The sequence below is a fragment of the Microtus pennsylvanicus genome, chromosome 10, assembly GCF_037038515.1.
Source record: "Microtus pennsylvanicus isolate mMicPen1 chromosome 10, mMicPen1.hap1, whole genome shotgun sequence".
NCBI classification, from domain to species: Eukaryota; Metazoa; Chordata; class Mammalia; order Rodentia; family Cricetidae; genus Microtus; species Microtus pennsylvanicus.
In genome coordinates this window covers 13439531-13454428 of record NC_134588.1, presented here as the reverse complement: position 1 = coordinate 13454428, position 14898 = coordinate 13439531, and the positions used below count along the sequence as shown (strand labels likewise).

Here is a 14898-nt window from a genome sequence, read left to right as displayed (position 1 = left end):
TTTGACGCCTGGAGCCCAGAGTGAAAGGAGAGAGGTGACCTCTGACACTGTCCTAGACCTCCACCCGCATGTACCCAGAGGCATGAGCACACTCACATCCATACACACTCATTGAAAATAAAATAACAACAACAACAACAACAATAAAAACCAGGTGCAGTGGCACTTTCAGTCACAGGACTAGGGAGATGCTGGCAGGCATCTTGTCAGCCAGCATAGACTACCGGTCAAGTTCCAGGCCAGTGAGAGATTCTGCCTCAAAATCAAAGGTGTACTTGAGGACACCTAAGGCTGATTTGCCTACACAATTATATGTGCACATACGTAAGTGTCAGAGAGAGGGAGAGAGGGCAAGAGAGAGAGAAGGAGAGCTGAAGAATTTTCAAGAAAAATAAAAACCAAACCCCAAACCTAAACATACAGGTGCTCCCGAGCCGCTCTGGGGCATGTGGCAGTCTGAGCTGCAGGAGGAAGTGGCAAGGGCATAGAGTCAAGGTGAGCCCAGACATGCAAAGCAGAGAAAGCCTGCCAACAGACCTTAGAACACTATGTCCCGCTGGCACCCTCAGGTCACTGTGATGGCAGTGTGGCACCTTCTGGTGACAGGACTCCCATGCCGACAGAATACTGGGAAATGTATCTAAAACAGGAGATCTTTTCACGCTTTTCCTGGGCAATTTAAGAGAACCTCATACTTACTAAACCATGTTCAAGGAAAAGAAAAATAAAATAGTGAATTTTTAACTTATATTTAAGAGTCCACTGTAAAGGTTTTCAATATTTAAACTGGATGCTCAGTTTAAAGAGATAGCTTCTAGCTGGATAATAAGTACTCAAACATCACATTAACTTAGTTAATTAAATGTTCAATAATAAATAAATACGTGTATGGTATTTTGGCTGCACATATGCATGTGTACCACGCCATGCCTAGGGCTCCACAGGCCAGAAGAGGGTCACAGATCCCCTGGCACAGAAATTGCATATTTGGTTGAGAGCTGTCATATAGATGCTATGAGTCTAACCTGTGTCATATGGAAGAGCAGCCAAGTCTCTTAACCACAGAGTCATCTTTCCAGCCCCTTTAGTTCACTTTAATCTCATTTCAAGCCTGTCCTTTGTCACCAAATAGCCACTACCACCTGTCAGGTGTGGCTAACTTTTTGACATTGCCATATTTAACACTGCTATCTACAAAGCACATGCTTGAGAATGGCACAGTTGAGTTTTAAAGAAGAGTGAGGTCCAGCAGGTAGAGGTGCTTGCTGAAGCTTGATGGTCTGAGTTTGAACCACTGGATTCTACATGAGAGAAGGAAAGGAACTGATTTCCAATAAACTGTCCTCTGTCTCCAATATGTGCATCATACACACGTGTATACACAGAACATAGTATAACTAAAGAAAAACATCACACACACACACACACACACACGCACACACACGCGTGTGTGCCTCTTCCAGTCTTTTAAGTAAGCTTACAATTTTGTGTGAATTACACTGCATTTATAGCTAGTCTGGAATCCAAACTGCTGGTTGGACACACCTGAATCCTAGTTCACTTCAATTTTTCATCATTGATTTTAAGGACAAGCTATTAAAAAAACAAAGTTGTTGCAAGATAGTTTGTCCCTCCTAAGAGAGCCAAGGCCTGGTCCATACTTGTTCTGCTCTGAACTACTGGGCAGGCCTTTTGGGCCCTTTCTTCTTCATCTGGGAACAATGAAGTTGACCATATGAGCCTGTCTGCTTTACACGCTCAAGTTAGCTGTTGTAAGCGGAGCACCTTCTGTTCAAACATGGGTGTCACCATCATGCCACTGAGCCAGGTTTTAGAGACTCGGTCCCTTGTTGGAAATGTTCCTAGTGCCTATATGCAGAGAGAGACAGAGACCCCCTCCTCCAGATGACGATCTGAGGAGGTCAAAGCAGCAACGGCCCAAGCAGCCAATCCATGGCCAGGAGGAAAACTACCCTCAGGATCTCATTCCCTTGCTGGTATAAGAACTGCCCTACTTAAGTCCTCATCCAGAGCATTCTCACAATAGTTATGCATAACCAAGAGCCTGCACTGGAAAAGCGGTCATGGCTTGGTGGGATCATACCTACTCTTTGTCATCTTGAGTTTGCTCCAGTTCTAAGTCTGCCATTCTGGTTTCCACGTGTGTGTTGATGGAGGTTGTTGCTGTGTGCGAGTGCACACAGGCCAGAGGGCCATCTCCGCTGTCAATCCTCATGAGCTGTCCATCTTTTCTCCCCTCCTCCCTCTTTCCCAAGACAGGGTCTCGTTTGCTCCAGCTTTCTGAGTAGGCTAGCAATGCCATGGATATACCTGTCTCCTTCTACTGGGTACTGGGTTATCTGCTTTTAATGTGGATTCTGGAGATGGCCTAGGTACTCATCCTTGTATAACAGACACTTCCCCAAGTCATTAGGCCATGTACCCAGCCCTGGACTAGACTCTGGAGGTCTCTAGCCTATCCATAGAGTAGAAATCACAGGGGCTCAACACACCACCAAGTAACTGGCCAGTGTCTGCTGAGAGCCCATCATCTATACCACATGTACGAGGCACAGAGATATAGCCTGCCTGCTCGCTTAAGGACAGTGGAGATGCTGGGACCTGGCAACCACAGATGCACTTTGTAAGCATTTTAGACATGCAGTTCCTTAGCTTTGATGTCAGCAGTAGGAATCTTACTCCATACAACCCAGGCCAGTTCACAAGGGAAAGACTCATAAGCTTCAACATTCATTTTGGGTTCTGCCCTCCTCCATCCAGTTCTGTTGTGCATGGTCACAGGGCTAACCAACCTCTTTGTGGGAGTCTTTGTGGGCTTCCAGGGTCTTCATGATCGTCAGTTCTGCGTAGTTTTTGAATCTTGCTGGTTGGTTTCTCAGAATCTCCCGTAAAACTCTCAGTGCCAGAGCTCGAATGGAATGCTAGGTGTGAGGGAAAAAGAAATGTCACCTAATAGTACGTGCCCTTGTTCATGCCTACAGCGTGCATGAGCCCACAGGCTAAACATGTTCTGGGTGGCCTGGCCTCTTTTGGGACCCTCTCCATGGATAACAAGTCTACTCAACACATGTTTCCTAGACAGTCAACCTCAAGAGGGTAGGCACTGATGCACGGTGTCATCTTCAGGACCCACCACATGGAGAGGTTGGCAAAGGCTTCTAGAATGAACCCTGTACTGCAGACCTAAGTTCAAGGTCAGTTCTCTAGATGTTCTAGACTTAATGGAAGCTTGGGTTCCTGAGTCACCTTTCTGTGAGACACGCACAGGGACCCTGTCATGGACAGAGGTCTGCCAGGCTGTGAACTCTCTGAGGTCTGCTGGAGACCTGCGTCTGTTCCTGACCTTCTGGGTGATGAGGTCACCATGCAACAGGCCTCAAGCTGTTAAAGCCCAAGTCATGTGTCTGGAGAAAAGCCATTCCAAATAGACGCCTAATCTCAAGAAGAGAGAGCAGAGTTTACTGCAAACAGAGCCAAGAAGCACATCCTGATTCCTTGTCACTCAACTGTGCACTGTGCAAACGCACACAGAAAGCACCTGCCCTCCGTGTGACATCACCCCATCTCCCCGCAGAGCTCAGCCAAGTGTAACTGCCTCCATAGGCACAGGACTTTGAAGAAAAGTTAGTGTGGGCCTTTTGTTAACATTCCTAATCTTTACTTACCCCTAAACCAGACTTTGACCCCGAGAGTCAGAAAACAATTCTAGGGCAGCTTTTACTGCTTCTCCTTCCCCCACTTCCTGCTGCCATCAGTCACCACCTCTGTGACCCTGGGTCTGGCCTGTGACCTCACACTGTGCTAGCTTCTTGGAACTCCTCTCAACTGTGTCTGCTAGGCCATGCAAAACCAATGTGGAAAGATGGACCATTACTTAAGAAACTTAATCCCAGCTGTTCCCTCCCAATTCTGTGTTGTGGGCCTGCTCCATAGGTTGGAGGCAAGATTGGGATTGGATCACCTCCCCCAACTGTACTCACCTCCACCGATGTTAGCAACTAAGCATATCAGGGGTAGTCACAGCCCATGCATGCTGCAAAGCCTGGTCTGTCACATTCAAATGTGCCAGCATGAAGGTTTTGTTTTCTAACCATGAATACACCATGGGAACCTGTTGTCTGCCATGCTAACATTAGCTCTAACACAGGCACAGGGTGAATCAAGATGGAATTTCATGAAACGCAACACTTAATAAGGCTTTTAAAAAACAAACTCTGGATAGGCAAGGGGGCTCAATGACCTGAGTTTAATCCCCAAAACTCACATGGAGGCAGGAAAAAAGTGACCCCCGAAAGGTGTCCTTTGACCTCCACGCATGTACTGTGTGACCACATGAATTAGTTTTTTTTGTTTTGTTTTGTTTTTTGTTTTTGTTTTGTTTTCTGAGACAGAGTTTCTCTGTGTAGCCCTTAGTGTCCTGGAACTCTCTATAGACCAGGCTGGCCTCAAACTCACAGAGATCCACCTGCCTCTGCCTCCCAAGTAGGATTAAAGGTGTGCACTACCATCACCTGGCAAATTAGTTAAAAAATGTGGAAATAAATTTCTCTATTACCTTATTTCACACGAGATAAAAGTGAAACTCATGCGGAGATGAAGCCTGGCAGGCTATCGTCTACACTAATGGGTTTGGGCAGGGTACACACAGTGACAGGGAGACCGGGGTCTGCAGGTAAGTCAGGCGCAGACGCCACAAAGGAGAGCTCTCAGCCCTGCTCAGGAAAGGCATCATGCTCTGGCCGTGAGAGTGCTTACGTCCTTGTCCCCTAGAGTTTCCAGCAGCAGCAGCAGGATGGTCTTGAAGTGCTCCTCCCACACGCCCAGGCTGTCCTCCCTGGTGATCTTGAGCAGCTCCAGCAGCGCACCCTTCCGCTCCTCCACACGCTCGTTGTGGTTGGATAGCTCTTTCAGTAAGTCAGCCACCAGGTCCGAGTGGTCAATGGGCACTAAGGAGACACACGTGCAACCTCAGGAGGCGAGGGACATAGGTTCCTGCCACGTTCTTTCCTACCACAACTCTGAGTGATGGGTGCTATGCATTCCCCTCCTCCTCTGCCCTCCCTGGCTGCCAGCCTCCCCTGTGTACTCCTGACGTTCTTACCATGCTGTGAGAACAGAGTGCCAGGCCAGCTGCACAACGCCAGTGTGCCGTGTGCCTCCCTTCTTACCATCCTTCCCTTTCTATTTTTACACAGAGGTTAAAAAACATCCAAAGCAGGGGATAAAACTGAACTCTCTGATCATGACGAACAATGAGGGCTGATGAGAAGCCAAGGACAATGGCACGCAGTTTTGATCCTACGCAATCTGCTGGCTTGGTGGGAGCCTAGCCAGTTTGGATGTTCACCTTCCTAGATATGGACGGAGGGGGGAGGACCTAGGACTTACCACAGGGCAGGGAACCCTGACTGCTCTTTGGACTGGAGAGGGAGGGGGAGAGGAGTGGGGAGAAGGGGAGAGGGGTGGGAGGAGGGGGAGAAGAGTGGGAGGAGGGGGAGGGAAAGGGGAGGCTGGGAGGAGGTGGAAATTTGTTTTTTTTTCCTTTATTCTTTTATCAATAAAAAAAATAATCAAAAAAAAAAATCCAAGTGCTTAAGCCCCATCTTTTCCCAAACTCTCTTCTACTTTCACAGTCTTGAGCCAGGCTTTCTACTGGACAGCCTCCTGCCGGTAGGAGACCCACTCCGTGCACAAATTGGATTCCCCCAAGGCGCTCCCATCCTCTTACTAAACATCTGTTCCATTCCAACTGCAAACATTCCCTCAAGACTATCACACTGACTAGTATCTGGTCCATTCTTGGACGTGCAGGGCTTGGGAACCAACACAGTACTGATGCCAATCAAAGTGACTGGAATGGATGCCATCCAAAGACTGGAAAGCTTGCTCACCTCTACTCGCATGGGTACCAGCAGGGTCTGAACTACATCAGATGGCCTGAAGGTCCCTCTCGCCCTGTCCATGCTCACTGAGAACCCTCAACCCTGAAAACTCCGCTCTCAACAGGGAACATGGGAACCAGCTGTGGAGACAAGCCATGACCAGCACTCTCCTGAGGCACATTTGCAAACTTCTTTAGCTTCTGAGATCAGGGGGTGAGCACATAGGAAGTTCAAGACCCTGCATACTTGCCATTTCCCCTTGCCATCCCTCCTTTCTCCATAAGCTTTCAGTGCACAGGCAGTGGATAAGAAAGAACTGACACTCCAATCTCTGGGCACGAGTAATACAGGGGAAATTGTGAAACAACCCCACATGCAAGGGAAAAATCACCCACTTCTCCAGAAAGCCTGGGTCACAGCAAACACCGGCCACCCCAGGCTGGCAGCAGGACCGGCACTCGGCAAATCCAGGGGAACGACAGCTCCAGGGCTCTTTTCTGACCACTGATGCCCCCTCTGTGCTGAACACCTGCAGAACTGTCTTCTGTCACAGCACTGCACAGCGCCAGGCCCTTCTGCCTTCTGTGCCTTGAACCTGCCCCTGCCTCATGCATCAGCCCCTGCCTCATGTGGCAGCCCCCTCCAAAGTGTGCTCATTCTGAGTCTGTAACCCACAGGCTGGAGCATTCATGCCAGGAAGTGTGCCTTCCTTTCCTTCCAGCAGGACAAGTTGATTATTCCATGATTACAGAAAGTACTCAAGCAGTCATTAATTATTTAGATTATAATTTACACAATTCTCCACTCTAACTCTATTTAAACAAAACAGATCTACTATAAGCTGCAAAGTCACACGAAATTGCGATAGAACAAAACAGGTGGATGTAAGCAGTGAGGCGGGAAAAGAGAAACTCAAGCTGCTGTTCCGAACACCGTCAAACCCATGCAGAGTCACTCACTGGCCACCTGCTAGTGGACACTGGGCTTGGACTTTGCTTTGGTCGTGCAGATTGATTCCAGGGCCTCACATGTGCTAAGTACAACTCAATCCCTGAACCATATTCACAGGCTCTGGATACTGGTCTTGACGTGACTCAGAAGAAATCCCTAGACACATCCCTAAGTTATTCTTTGGGGCAAGTATCTTAATCTTTCTGAATCTATTTGCTAACTCTAATTTCAGGAGCTAATGGGCATATGCCTCTCAGCAAAGCCCTAAGCATGAGATAGGCAAGTAGCTACCATCAGATGCCCTGCCTCCTTCCTCTGGCACAGCAGGGCACAGCCTGAGAAGACCCCGGGTGCCACACTGCTTAAGAGCGCATGGCTTTGGGACCTCACCTTCACGGTTAAGAGAGCTGGGGCAGTGTGGGCCAAGGTCTTCACAGACAGCAACTATTAGTGCCTGAGCCCTGCTGCACGTCCTGGTCAACCACTCCCCTCAGGGAGCATTCCAGGAAGCCCCAGTAGCAGAGACTTCATGGACAGACTGCAGGCTCTCAGAGGGTAAAAACAAATAGGCTTCTACTCACAGGGGGCTTCTCAGGCCTAAGCACATAGCAGGGACTCAATAGGCAGTTCTGAGCAAATGATGGACCAGGAGACCCCATGTTTCTGTTTGTGTCCATGGACCACAGGCAGGGTGACTGAGGGAAGGTGTAGGGGACATAAAGAGGTGGGCAGGCAGACAGACCGTCTCGGAGCTGCTCCATGTCGTCGTCAAACACCGCCTCCTTCAGCGCCGTCTTGTCGTAGGTGTTGATGGTGTCCGAGTAGGGATACGGGTTATACTCCCGTGCTCGTGGCCCTGGGAAGGCACGTGGAGGCTGTGTGTTGAGCAGGGAGGTCTTGTTGTCCAAAGCCATCCTGCCTCCTTCCACCTCACCACCTCCCCGGCCCTCGGTGGCAGGTGAGGCTGCTCCCCCATCTCGGGACACCTGGAACACAGCACAGTCACTCCTGACACACGCTCATTTGTCTGTCTTCCATCCCTCCTTCCTTCCCCCCCTTTGCCTCTTTTTATCACAGGGTCTCACTACGTAGTTCTGGCTAGTCCAGAGTTCACTACATAGACCAGTCTGGCCTTGAACTCAGAAACCCATATAGCAGGCTGTCTTCCCAGTGCTAGGATTAAAGGCATGTGCTACCACACTCGGCCACACTTTTTCTTTGATGCTTAGGAATTTCTTAGAGGGGTCAGGGGTTTCCATTTGCAAGCTGGCCACTGACCGAACAACAGCTATTGAGGTTTAATTTTACTAAAAAAAAGTGTATAAGTGTGTCTGTCTGTCTGTACCCACAGAAGCCTCATCAGGGTGCTCTTCTTGAAGTTACAAGTAGTTGTGAGCTGCCTGATATAGGTGTTGGGAACTGAACTCTGGGAGCCCAGCAAGTGCTCTTAAGCATGGAGCCATATGTCCAGCTCCGGGCTATTGGTTTTCCATCTGAATAGAACGTTCCTACATCTGCGTATATATTTAGCCTATTTTTCTTTGTTATTTGGTGATTCACTGTACTCACAAGGTTTCTGAAGGATCACTACCATGCAGTCTCAAGAGCTCCTTGGAAATGGAGGAGTATGTCCTTCATTGTCCCCATGCTTGAGAAGCCTGCTTCAGACCACTGTGACCTCTGGCTCTAATGCCAATAGCAGGGACTTCTCAATGACACCTTAATAATAAACACCTCTATGGAGGAAGCTCAAGTACTGCTCAGAGCCTAAAGCAGTCTAAATATCCACAAATCAGCCCCTTGATTTTTTTTTTGAGATAATAATGAGGTTTAGCCAGATTATCCTAAAATTACCTCTAACCTTGAGAGACATAGTAAGTGTCTCATTCTTTGGATACCTAGTACTGAACTTTTTTCTCCTACGTCTGTCTTCACAGTGGTCTTTCAATGGTCTCGGGCAGGTTTTGATAGTTTTGCACTGCTGGCTAGTTTTATGTCAACTTGACACAATCTAGAGTCATTGGGAAGAGGAAACTCAACTGAAAACAAAAGTACCCTAGAAGACTGGTCTGCGATCAATTTTCTTAATTAATATGGGAGTGCCCAGCCCATCGCAGGTGGTGCCACCTCTGGGCTGGTGGCCCTGAGTATTATAAGAAGGCAGGCCGAGCCAGCCATGAGAGGTAAGTCAGTAAGCAGCACTCCGCCATGGCCTCTGCATCAGCTGGCTTCCCTGACTTCCCTTGGGGACGGACTGTGACATGAACTGCGAGCAGAAACAAACCTTTCCCTCCTCGAGCTACTTCTGCTCAAGGTGTCCTATCAGAGCAATAGAAATGCAGCCAGACCCAGTATTAGACCTTCACCTTGGCCATATTAGCCTGGGCGGCCCGTTTCCTCACCTGGACATGAGTCCCAGGAATCTGGAACATACTGGTGATGTTTTGTGCTGCTAACAGGATACAACTCTTACTCTATGTTTATATGGTTTTAAAAGTTGTGGTAAATACACATATCCTATCATTTCAACCATCCATAATCATATGGTTCAGTGACATTATATACATTCACTATTTTGTGTAACCACCAACATATCATGTATACTCCAGTCTTTCACATTATCCTTTCTCCCCCCAAACCCACACACAATAAATAACACTCCCTCTGCCCCCACAAACCTTGATTCTATTTTCTACTAATCTGCCTATGCTAGGCATCTCAGGCAAGGAAATAAAAGCAGACTAGCCCCTCTGCAGCTGGCTTGTTTCACCTGGCATTATGCACTTAAAGTTCTTCTAGGGTCTAGCATGGGTCAGACTTCTGCCCTTTGGAAGGCTGCCTGTCACATCTTCACCCCTGCACCTGCTGATCCACACTGGGGTTGTGTTCGCCCCTAAAAGTACTATTATTTTAACACCAGAGTAGAAGGCGCTGTCACCAGGGAGTTCAGTGTGGGAGAGACTCAAGGCCGCTGACATAGTTGTCCGTGGGCCCAGGATACTCACGATTTCACAGTCCTTCTTGCCATCTCGCTTAATCGGCTCGTTTAGGTCCTCTTGGCTTCGGAAGCTGAACTTTTCGATAGCTTCAGTAACTCCACGCAAAGAGCTGTAGATTTCTTCAGAGTTCAGGTTTTCTGTATCATAGTCCAACATGCTATGATTTAAAAGAAAAAAAAGCAGTTTTTGAAAAACTGAGGTGTGCATGAAACCAAGACACAGGCCTAAATGATTTAGTAATTTAGAGTAAGACTAATTGTACTTGGGGTCTTTGGTTAGTTGGGACGGGAAGGGGACAGCTACTGTCAGGGCACGGCCACTGTCCACCCTCCAGTCAGAGCTGCCCCAGACACATCACACAGCACCGAGAGCCAGTGAGGGACGACAAAGCACAGGAATGGGAGAACTCAGGAGTGACACTGGTGACGGAACGCACAGGTGATGATGGTGGAAAAGTAACGTTCTCATCCTGGACATGGAAAAGGTAGTTTGGTTGTTACTGGTCTCAAATGTACAAACTCTAGAGGAATAGGCACATGGAAATAAGCTCGGATTACAGAGAGACTTTACAAGACTGGCTATGCACCCCAGAATCCAATCCAGAGAAATAATTAACACTCTCCCTCAAAAAACATAAGACACCAGCTTGGGAGTCAGAGTCGGATCTACCCTCACCAGGCTCCTGGGGCTCCATTTCCCACTGGTCTAGCCCAGGAGCTTGCTGGGAATATGAACTTCTTTTTTAAAGAGATGAGCCACCTTCCTGGATGAGCATGTAAAAACACTTGTAGAAACAATACTTGTCCTTCACGGGAAAGTGATGTCAACTGCAATCCTCTGAGACACTAATAATAAAACACGAAACAGAGATGGTTTGAAAAAAGAAAAAGAGAAAGCCTTTTGGTGTCCTGTAGTTTGTCGGCAAATGCTCTTTAGATGTGTGAGAAGAGGCTGACCAGAGGGTCACACCCCTCCTTACTGAAAGTCAGAGAGACCACGAAGCACAGGATGGGCAGACAACAGTGCGAGCAAAGCATGGTGGGACAATCGACTAAGGACGGTTTAAACACTGCTTGCTTGAACAGCATTTGTAGGAGCTTAAACGAGACTGTCTCCCAGAAGCTCCGGTATTTCAATAAATGGCCCACAGTTTGTCAGGAGGTGTGGCCTTACTGGGGGAATGGTATCACTGGCTACAGACCTTGAGAATCAAAGCCCTCCTACCTTCTAGTTTGCCCTCTGCAGCAGGCCTGCCTCTGCCCATGTGTACTCAGTTTCCTGCTCCTGCCACCATGCTTCCCTGCTGGGACGGACTCCTCTCCCTCAGTCTCCTGCTCCTGCCACCATGCTTCCCTGCTGGGACGGACTCCTCTCCCTCAGTCTCCTGCTCCTACCACCATGCTTCCCTGCTGGGACGGACTCCTCTCCCTCAGTCTCCTGCTCCTGCCACCATGCTTCCCTGCTGGGACGGACTCCTCTCCCTCAGTCTCCTGCTCCTACCACCATGCTTCCCTGCTGGGACGGACTCCTCTCCCTCTGGAGCTGTAAACCCACAGAAACTTCTTCTAGCTCTCTTGGTCATGGCATTTCATCACAGCAACAGAAAGTAACTAAAACAGAAGTTGGTGCCAGAGCTGGACTACTGCCGTCATGCTGTAGTTGAGACTTGTGCTACAAGGGGGGGGGGGCTGTAGCAGGTAAGGAGAGCCCCTGCTCCGCACAGAGACAACGAGAAGGATGCCCTCAGTCAACCCCCCCTCCCAGATCAGCGTCCAGGGAGTGAAACAAAGTCTAAGGAGTTTTCTGCTTCTACAAAGCAACTGAATAAAAGGTGGCTGTGCTGAACTAGGTAAGCATGTCCATGTGGTACTGGATGAAGGAGGTGAGAGGGAAAGGGCTGGAGAGTCTTCCTGCAGTCTCAGAGAGCCACCGAAGACAGAGTGTGGCAGGCAGTCCCTACATGGATGCCTCGAGAGGGCAAGGGGCTCTGAGATGCTGCTCCGGGAAGTTGTAAAGCTGCACACAGGGGCCAGAATCAGCCTAAGGAAGAGACGTACATCACAGGCAGCAAAGCCATAGAGGCAAAGCCATCCAAGTCCTTTGAAATGAAAACCCCAAACACGGACATAAGAATTAGAGGATTCAGCATTTGCTCTGATGGTTTCAGTCTCGTTTTGGTTCAGTATTTTTTAACTGTTCCTTTCTCCTGGAATGGTAGTATCTCTTCTGTGCCATTATATATTAGAAATATGTACCTTGTCTTGGTTTTACAGGGGGCTACAATGAAGAGATTGCCTACAGTCTCTGAAGAGACATTGGGCTCTTTATGAAAGACTACGAGCACTTTTGAAGTTGGACTAAATACATTTTGTATCACCACATGGCAACAAGACTATAAGGGCCAGGAGTGGAATTTAGTAGTTTAAATGAGAATGTCCCTCATCAGCTCTGCTACTTGGACACTTGATCCCCAGTTAGTAGCACTGCTTGGAGGTTTAGAAGTTGTGTTCTTCTTGAAAAAAGGCACATCACTAGGGGGTCTTGCACTAGTCGTGAAGTTAGTCTGCTTCATGCTTATGGTTTGAAGATGTGAGCTCTCAGCTTCCTGCCATCATGACTGCTACTTGCTTCCATGTTTCCTCTGCCACGATCCCTTTGGAACCACAACACCAAATTAACTCTTCTTTCTCTAAGTGTCTCGGTTATGATATTTTATCACAGCAATTAAAAGGCAACTAACACAGTATCAAGAAAGGATGAGATGCTGTGAGCTAATTTCACATACAGAAAGTCCCGAGCAAGCTGAGGAGCTGGTGCACTTGGCAACCCTTGGCTGTGCAGAAACAAGCAAGCAGCATTGTCAGTTCTTCCCCTGGTGAGATCCGTTCCAATGGCAATACCGCCAAGCCATGCCCGGCACAAGAAGTAAATTTCCTTAAGTTAAACACAATCAGAATTGACTAAGCTCCTCCCCTAGGGCCTGTCACAGAGTGGCCAGGTGTCTGCCTGCTGGAGGGTATTTTCTAAGGCCGGCTACAGCAACAGTCCTGAGTTCACTCCCATGGGTGGAAGCTACTAGCCTAGCACTGCACTGGTCCAGACAGAATCCTTCTTTCCTGATAAACGGAAGAAAGCACACACACATCAGCCGTGTTAGGAGAGTTCAGACAACACACGCCAACTCAAAAGACTGGCCTTGGCACTCAGTGAAAAGAAACACGAACCCTGAACACATCTGCAGCTGAAACCCAATGTCTGCACCCATGAGAACATTTTTTTGATTTTTGTTTTTCAGGACAGGGTTTCTCTGTAGCTTTGGTTCCTGTCCTGGAACTAGCTCTTGTAGACCAGGCTGGCCTCGAACTCACAGAGATTTGCCTGTCTCTGCCTCCCGAATGCTGGAATTTAAGAGCATGCACCACCACCGACCAATTTTTTTTTTGAGAGAGGTTAATTTAGAAGATCCTCAGTTCACAGGCTGTCCCCAAGGCAACTCTCCGGAAGTGTTGAAGCACGACTGGAGAGGGGGTCCGTGTCTCTTTCCTCAGCACTCTGCAACTCCAGCTTACCTTCATAAGTGTTTATACATCTGACCAGTACACTGTTTTTATACAGAAAGACTGAGTATTATGACTCAAATAAATATATATACAAGATGTAAAAGAATGCCTTAAATACTTTTAATCACAACAACCAAAGATAATAGCATAGCCCATGCAAAAGAAAAAAAAAACCAACGGATTGAAAGAGTGATGGATGGACAAGAGGTGGTCTGGAGGGATGTTCAATCTTTTACGGTATGTCACAATATTATATTCCATGTGTTGCTTCAGAGAATGTTGGCTTTCAGATAAATTCACCCCATGATTTTCTACCCAAACACCCTTAAAGTTTTTCATTTCAGTTCAAACGACTGCGCCATCACAATGGCCTCTTTTGAAGATAAGAAAATGAAGGCTCTGCCAGCTGTTGCTCTCCCTTTTCCCTGACTCCAGCTGCCAACTGGGAGCAGCGCGTGTCCATACCCACTGCGGCCATCCCCGAAGGTCACCTGTTCAGGTGCCCTCAGAGTGAAGCAGGCATCATGAGTGCGAGGTGTGAGAGACCACGCTTTCCCGTTTGCTTTTTCCAGGATCTCTATGGCTCAGTCCTTTTTAAGATCAATACCCTTTAAGCCTTCACTTCTTAGGGGAAATAGAATTTCCCAGGAAGGCTGTCATCAGGAAGTAGGTTGGACAAACAACCTACTTTTAGGTTTTTTAAAAACCTATTTTTTAAAAAGACTTTTTAAAAAAATATTTATTTATTAATTATGTATACAATAGTCTGTCTGTGTGCATGTCTGCAGGCCAGAAGAGGGCACCAGACCTCTTTACAGATGGTTGTGAGCCACCATGTGGTTGCTGGGAATTGAACTCAGGACCTTTGGAAGAGCAGGCAATGCTCTTAACCACTGAGCCACCTCTCCAGTCCCTTAAAAAGACTTTTTAAAAAAAATTTGAGTATGTATATATGCATGTGTGTGTGTATACATGCTTGCACAGGTACTCACAGAGGCCAGAAGTAGTGTCGGCTCCTTAGAGCTAAAGTTACAGGTATTTGTGAGCCACTTGAAGTAGGCACTAGGATTCAAACTGATAGAGCCCCCAACCCTGAGACTTGAAGGATGGCACAGTGGGACTAGGGGGAGGGCCTAGAAGTAGACCGTGAAGAGGCTGTGACCCATAATGCGTTGTTTTATATTGGAGACAATCCTAGGACAAATCTTCCGGGTTAAAGGCCAGGCCTTGATCACCTGTAAACATTCGGATTACACCAGGAGGGCTTCCTGAGAGTCTACGAAGAGTAACTCCGTCAGTCAACAGTCCACTGCAGCCACTCCACAGTGACTGGCCTGCGGAGAACCAGGTGGTGGGTGGGAAGGGACACGGGGTCAGGATGCCAAGAAGAAACCAAACGGAGAGAGAAAGCCTGCTTTCTGAAACTATTTTTCTGTTGTTTTGGGAGATGAATACCATATAGAGAAAGAGGCCCGTTTTCACTCA

The 14898-nt window shown here is 47.9% G+C and overlaps 1 protein-coding gene across 50 annotated transcripts in view; it reads right to left on the bottom strand.

Annotated features, from left to right (window-relative positions):
• Clasp1 (cytoplasmic linker associated protein 1) overlaps window positions 1-14898 on the bottom strand; it is a 228000-nt gene that overhangs the window by 16921 nt on the left and 196181 nt on the right. For all 50 annotated transcript variants that reach the window (XM_075987661.1, XM_075987678.1, XM_075987669.1 and 47 more), the window contains 4 exons: window positions 9860-10010; window positions 7597-7840; window positions 4777-4967; window positions 2814-2942 (listed from right to left, as the gene is read on the bottom strand). In XM_075987661.1, coding sequence (XP_075843776.1) covers window positions 2814-2942; window positions 4777-4967; window positions 7597-7840; window positions 9860-10010 — 715 coding nt within the window. The remainder of the gene's footprint in view (window positions 1-2813; window positions 2943-4776; window positions 4968-7596; window positions 7841-9859; window positions 10011-14898) is intronic.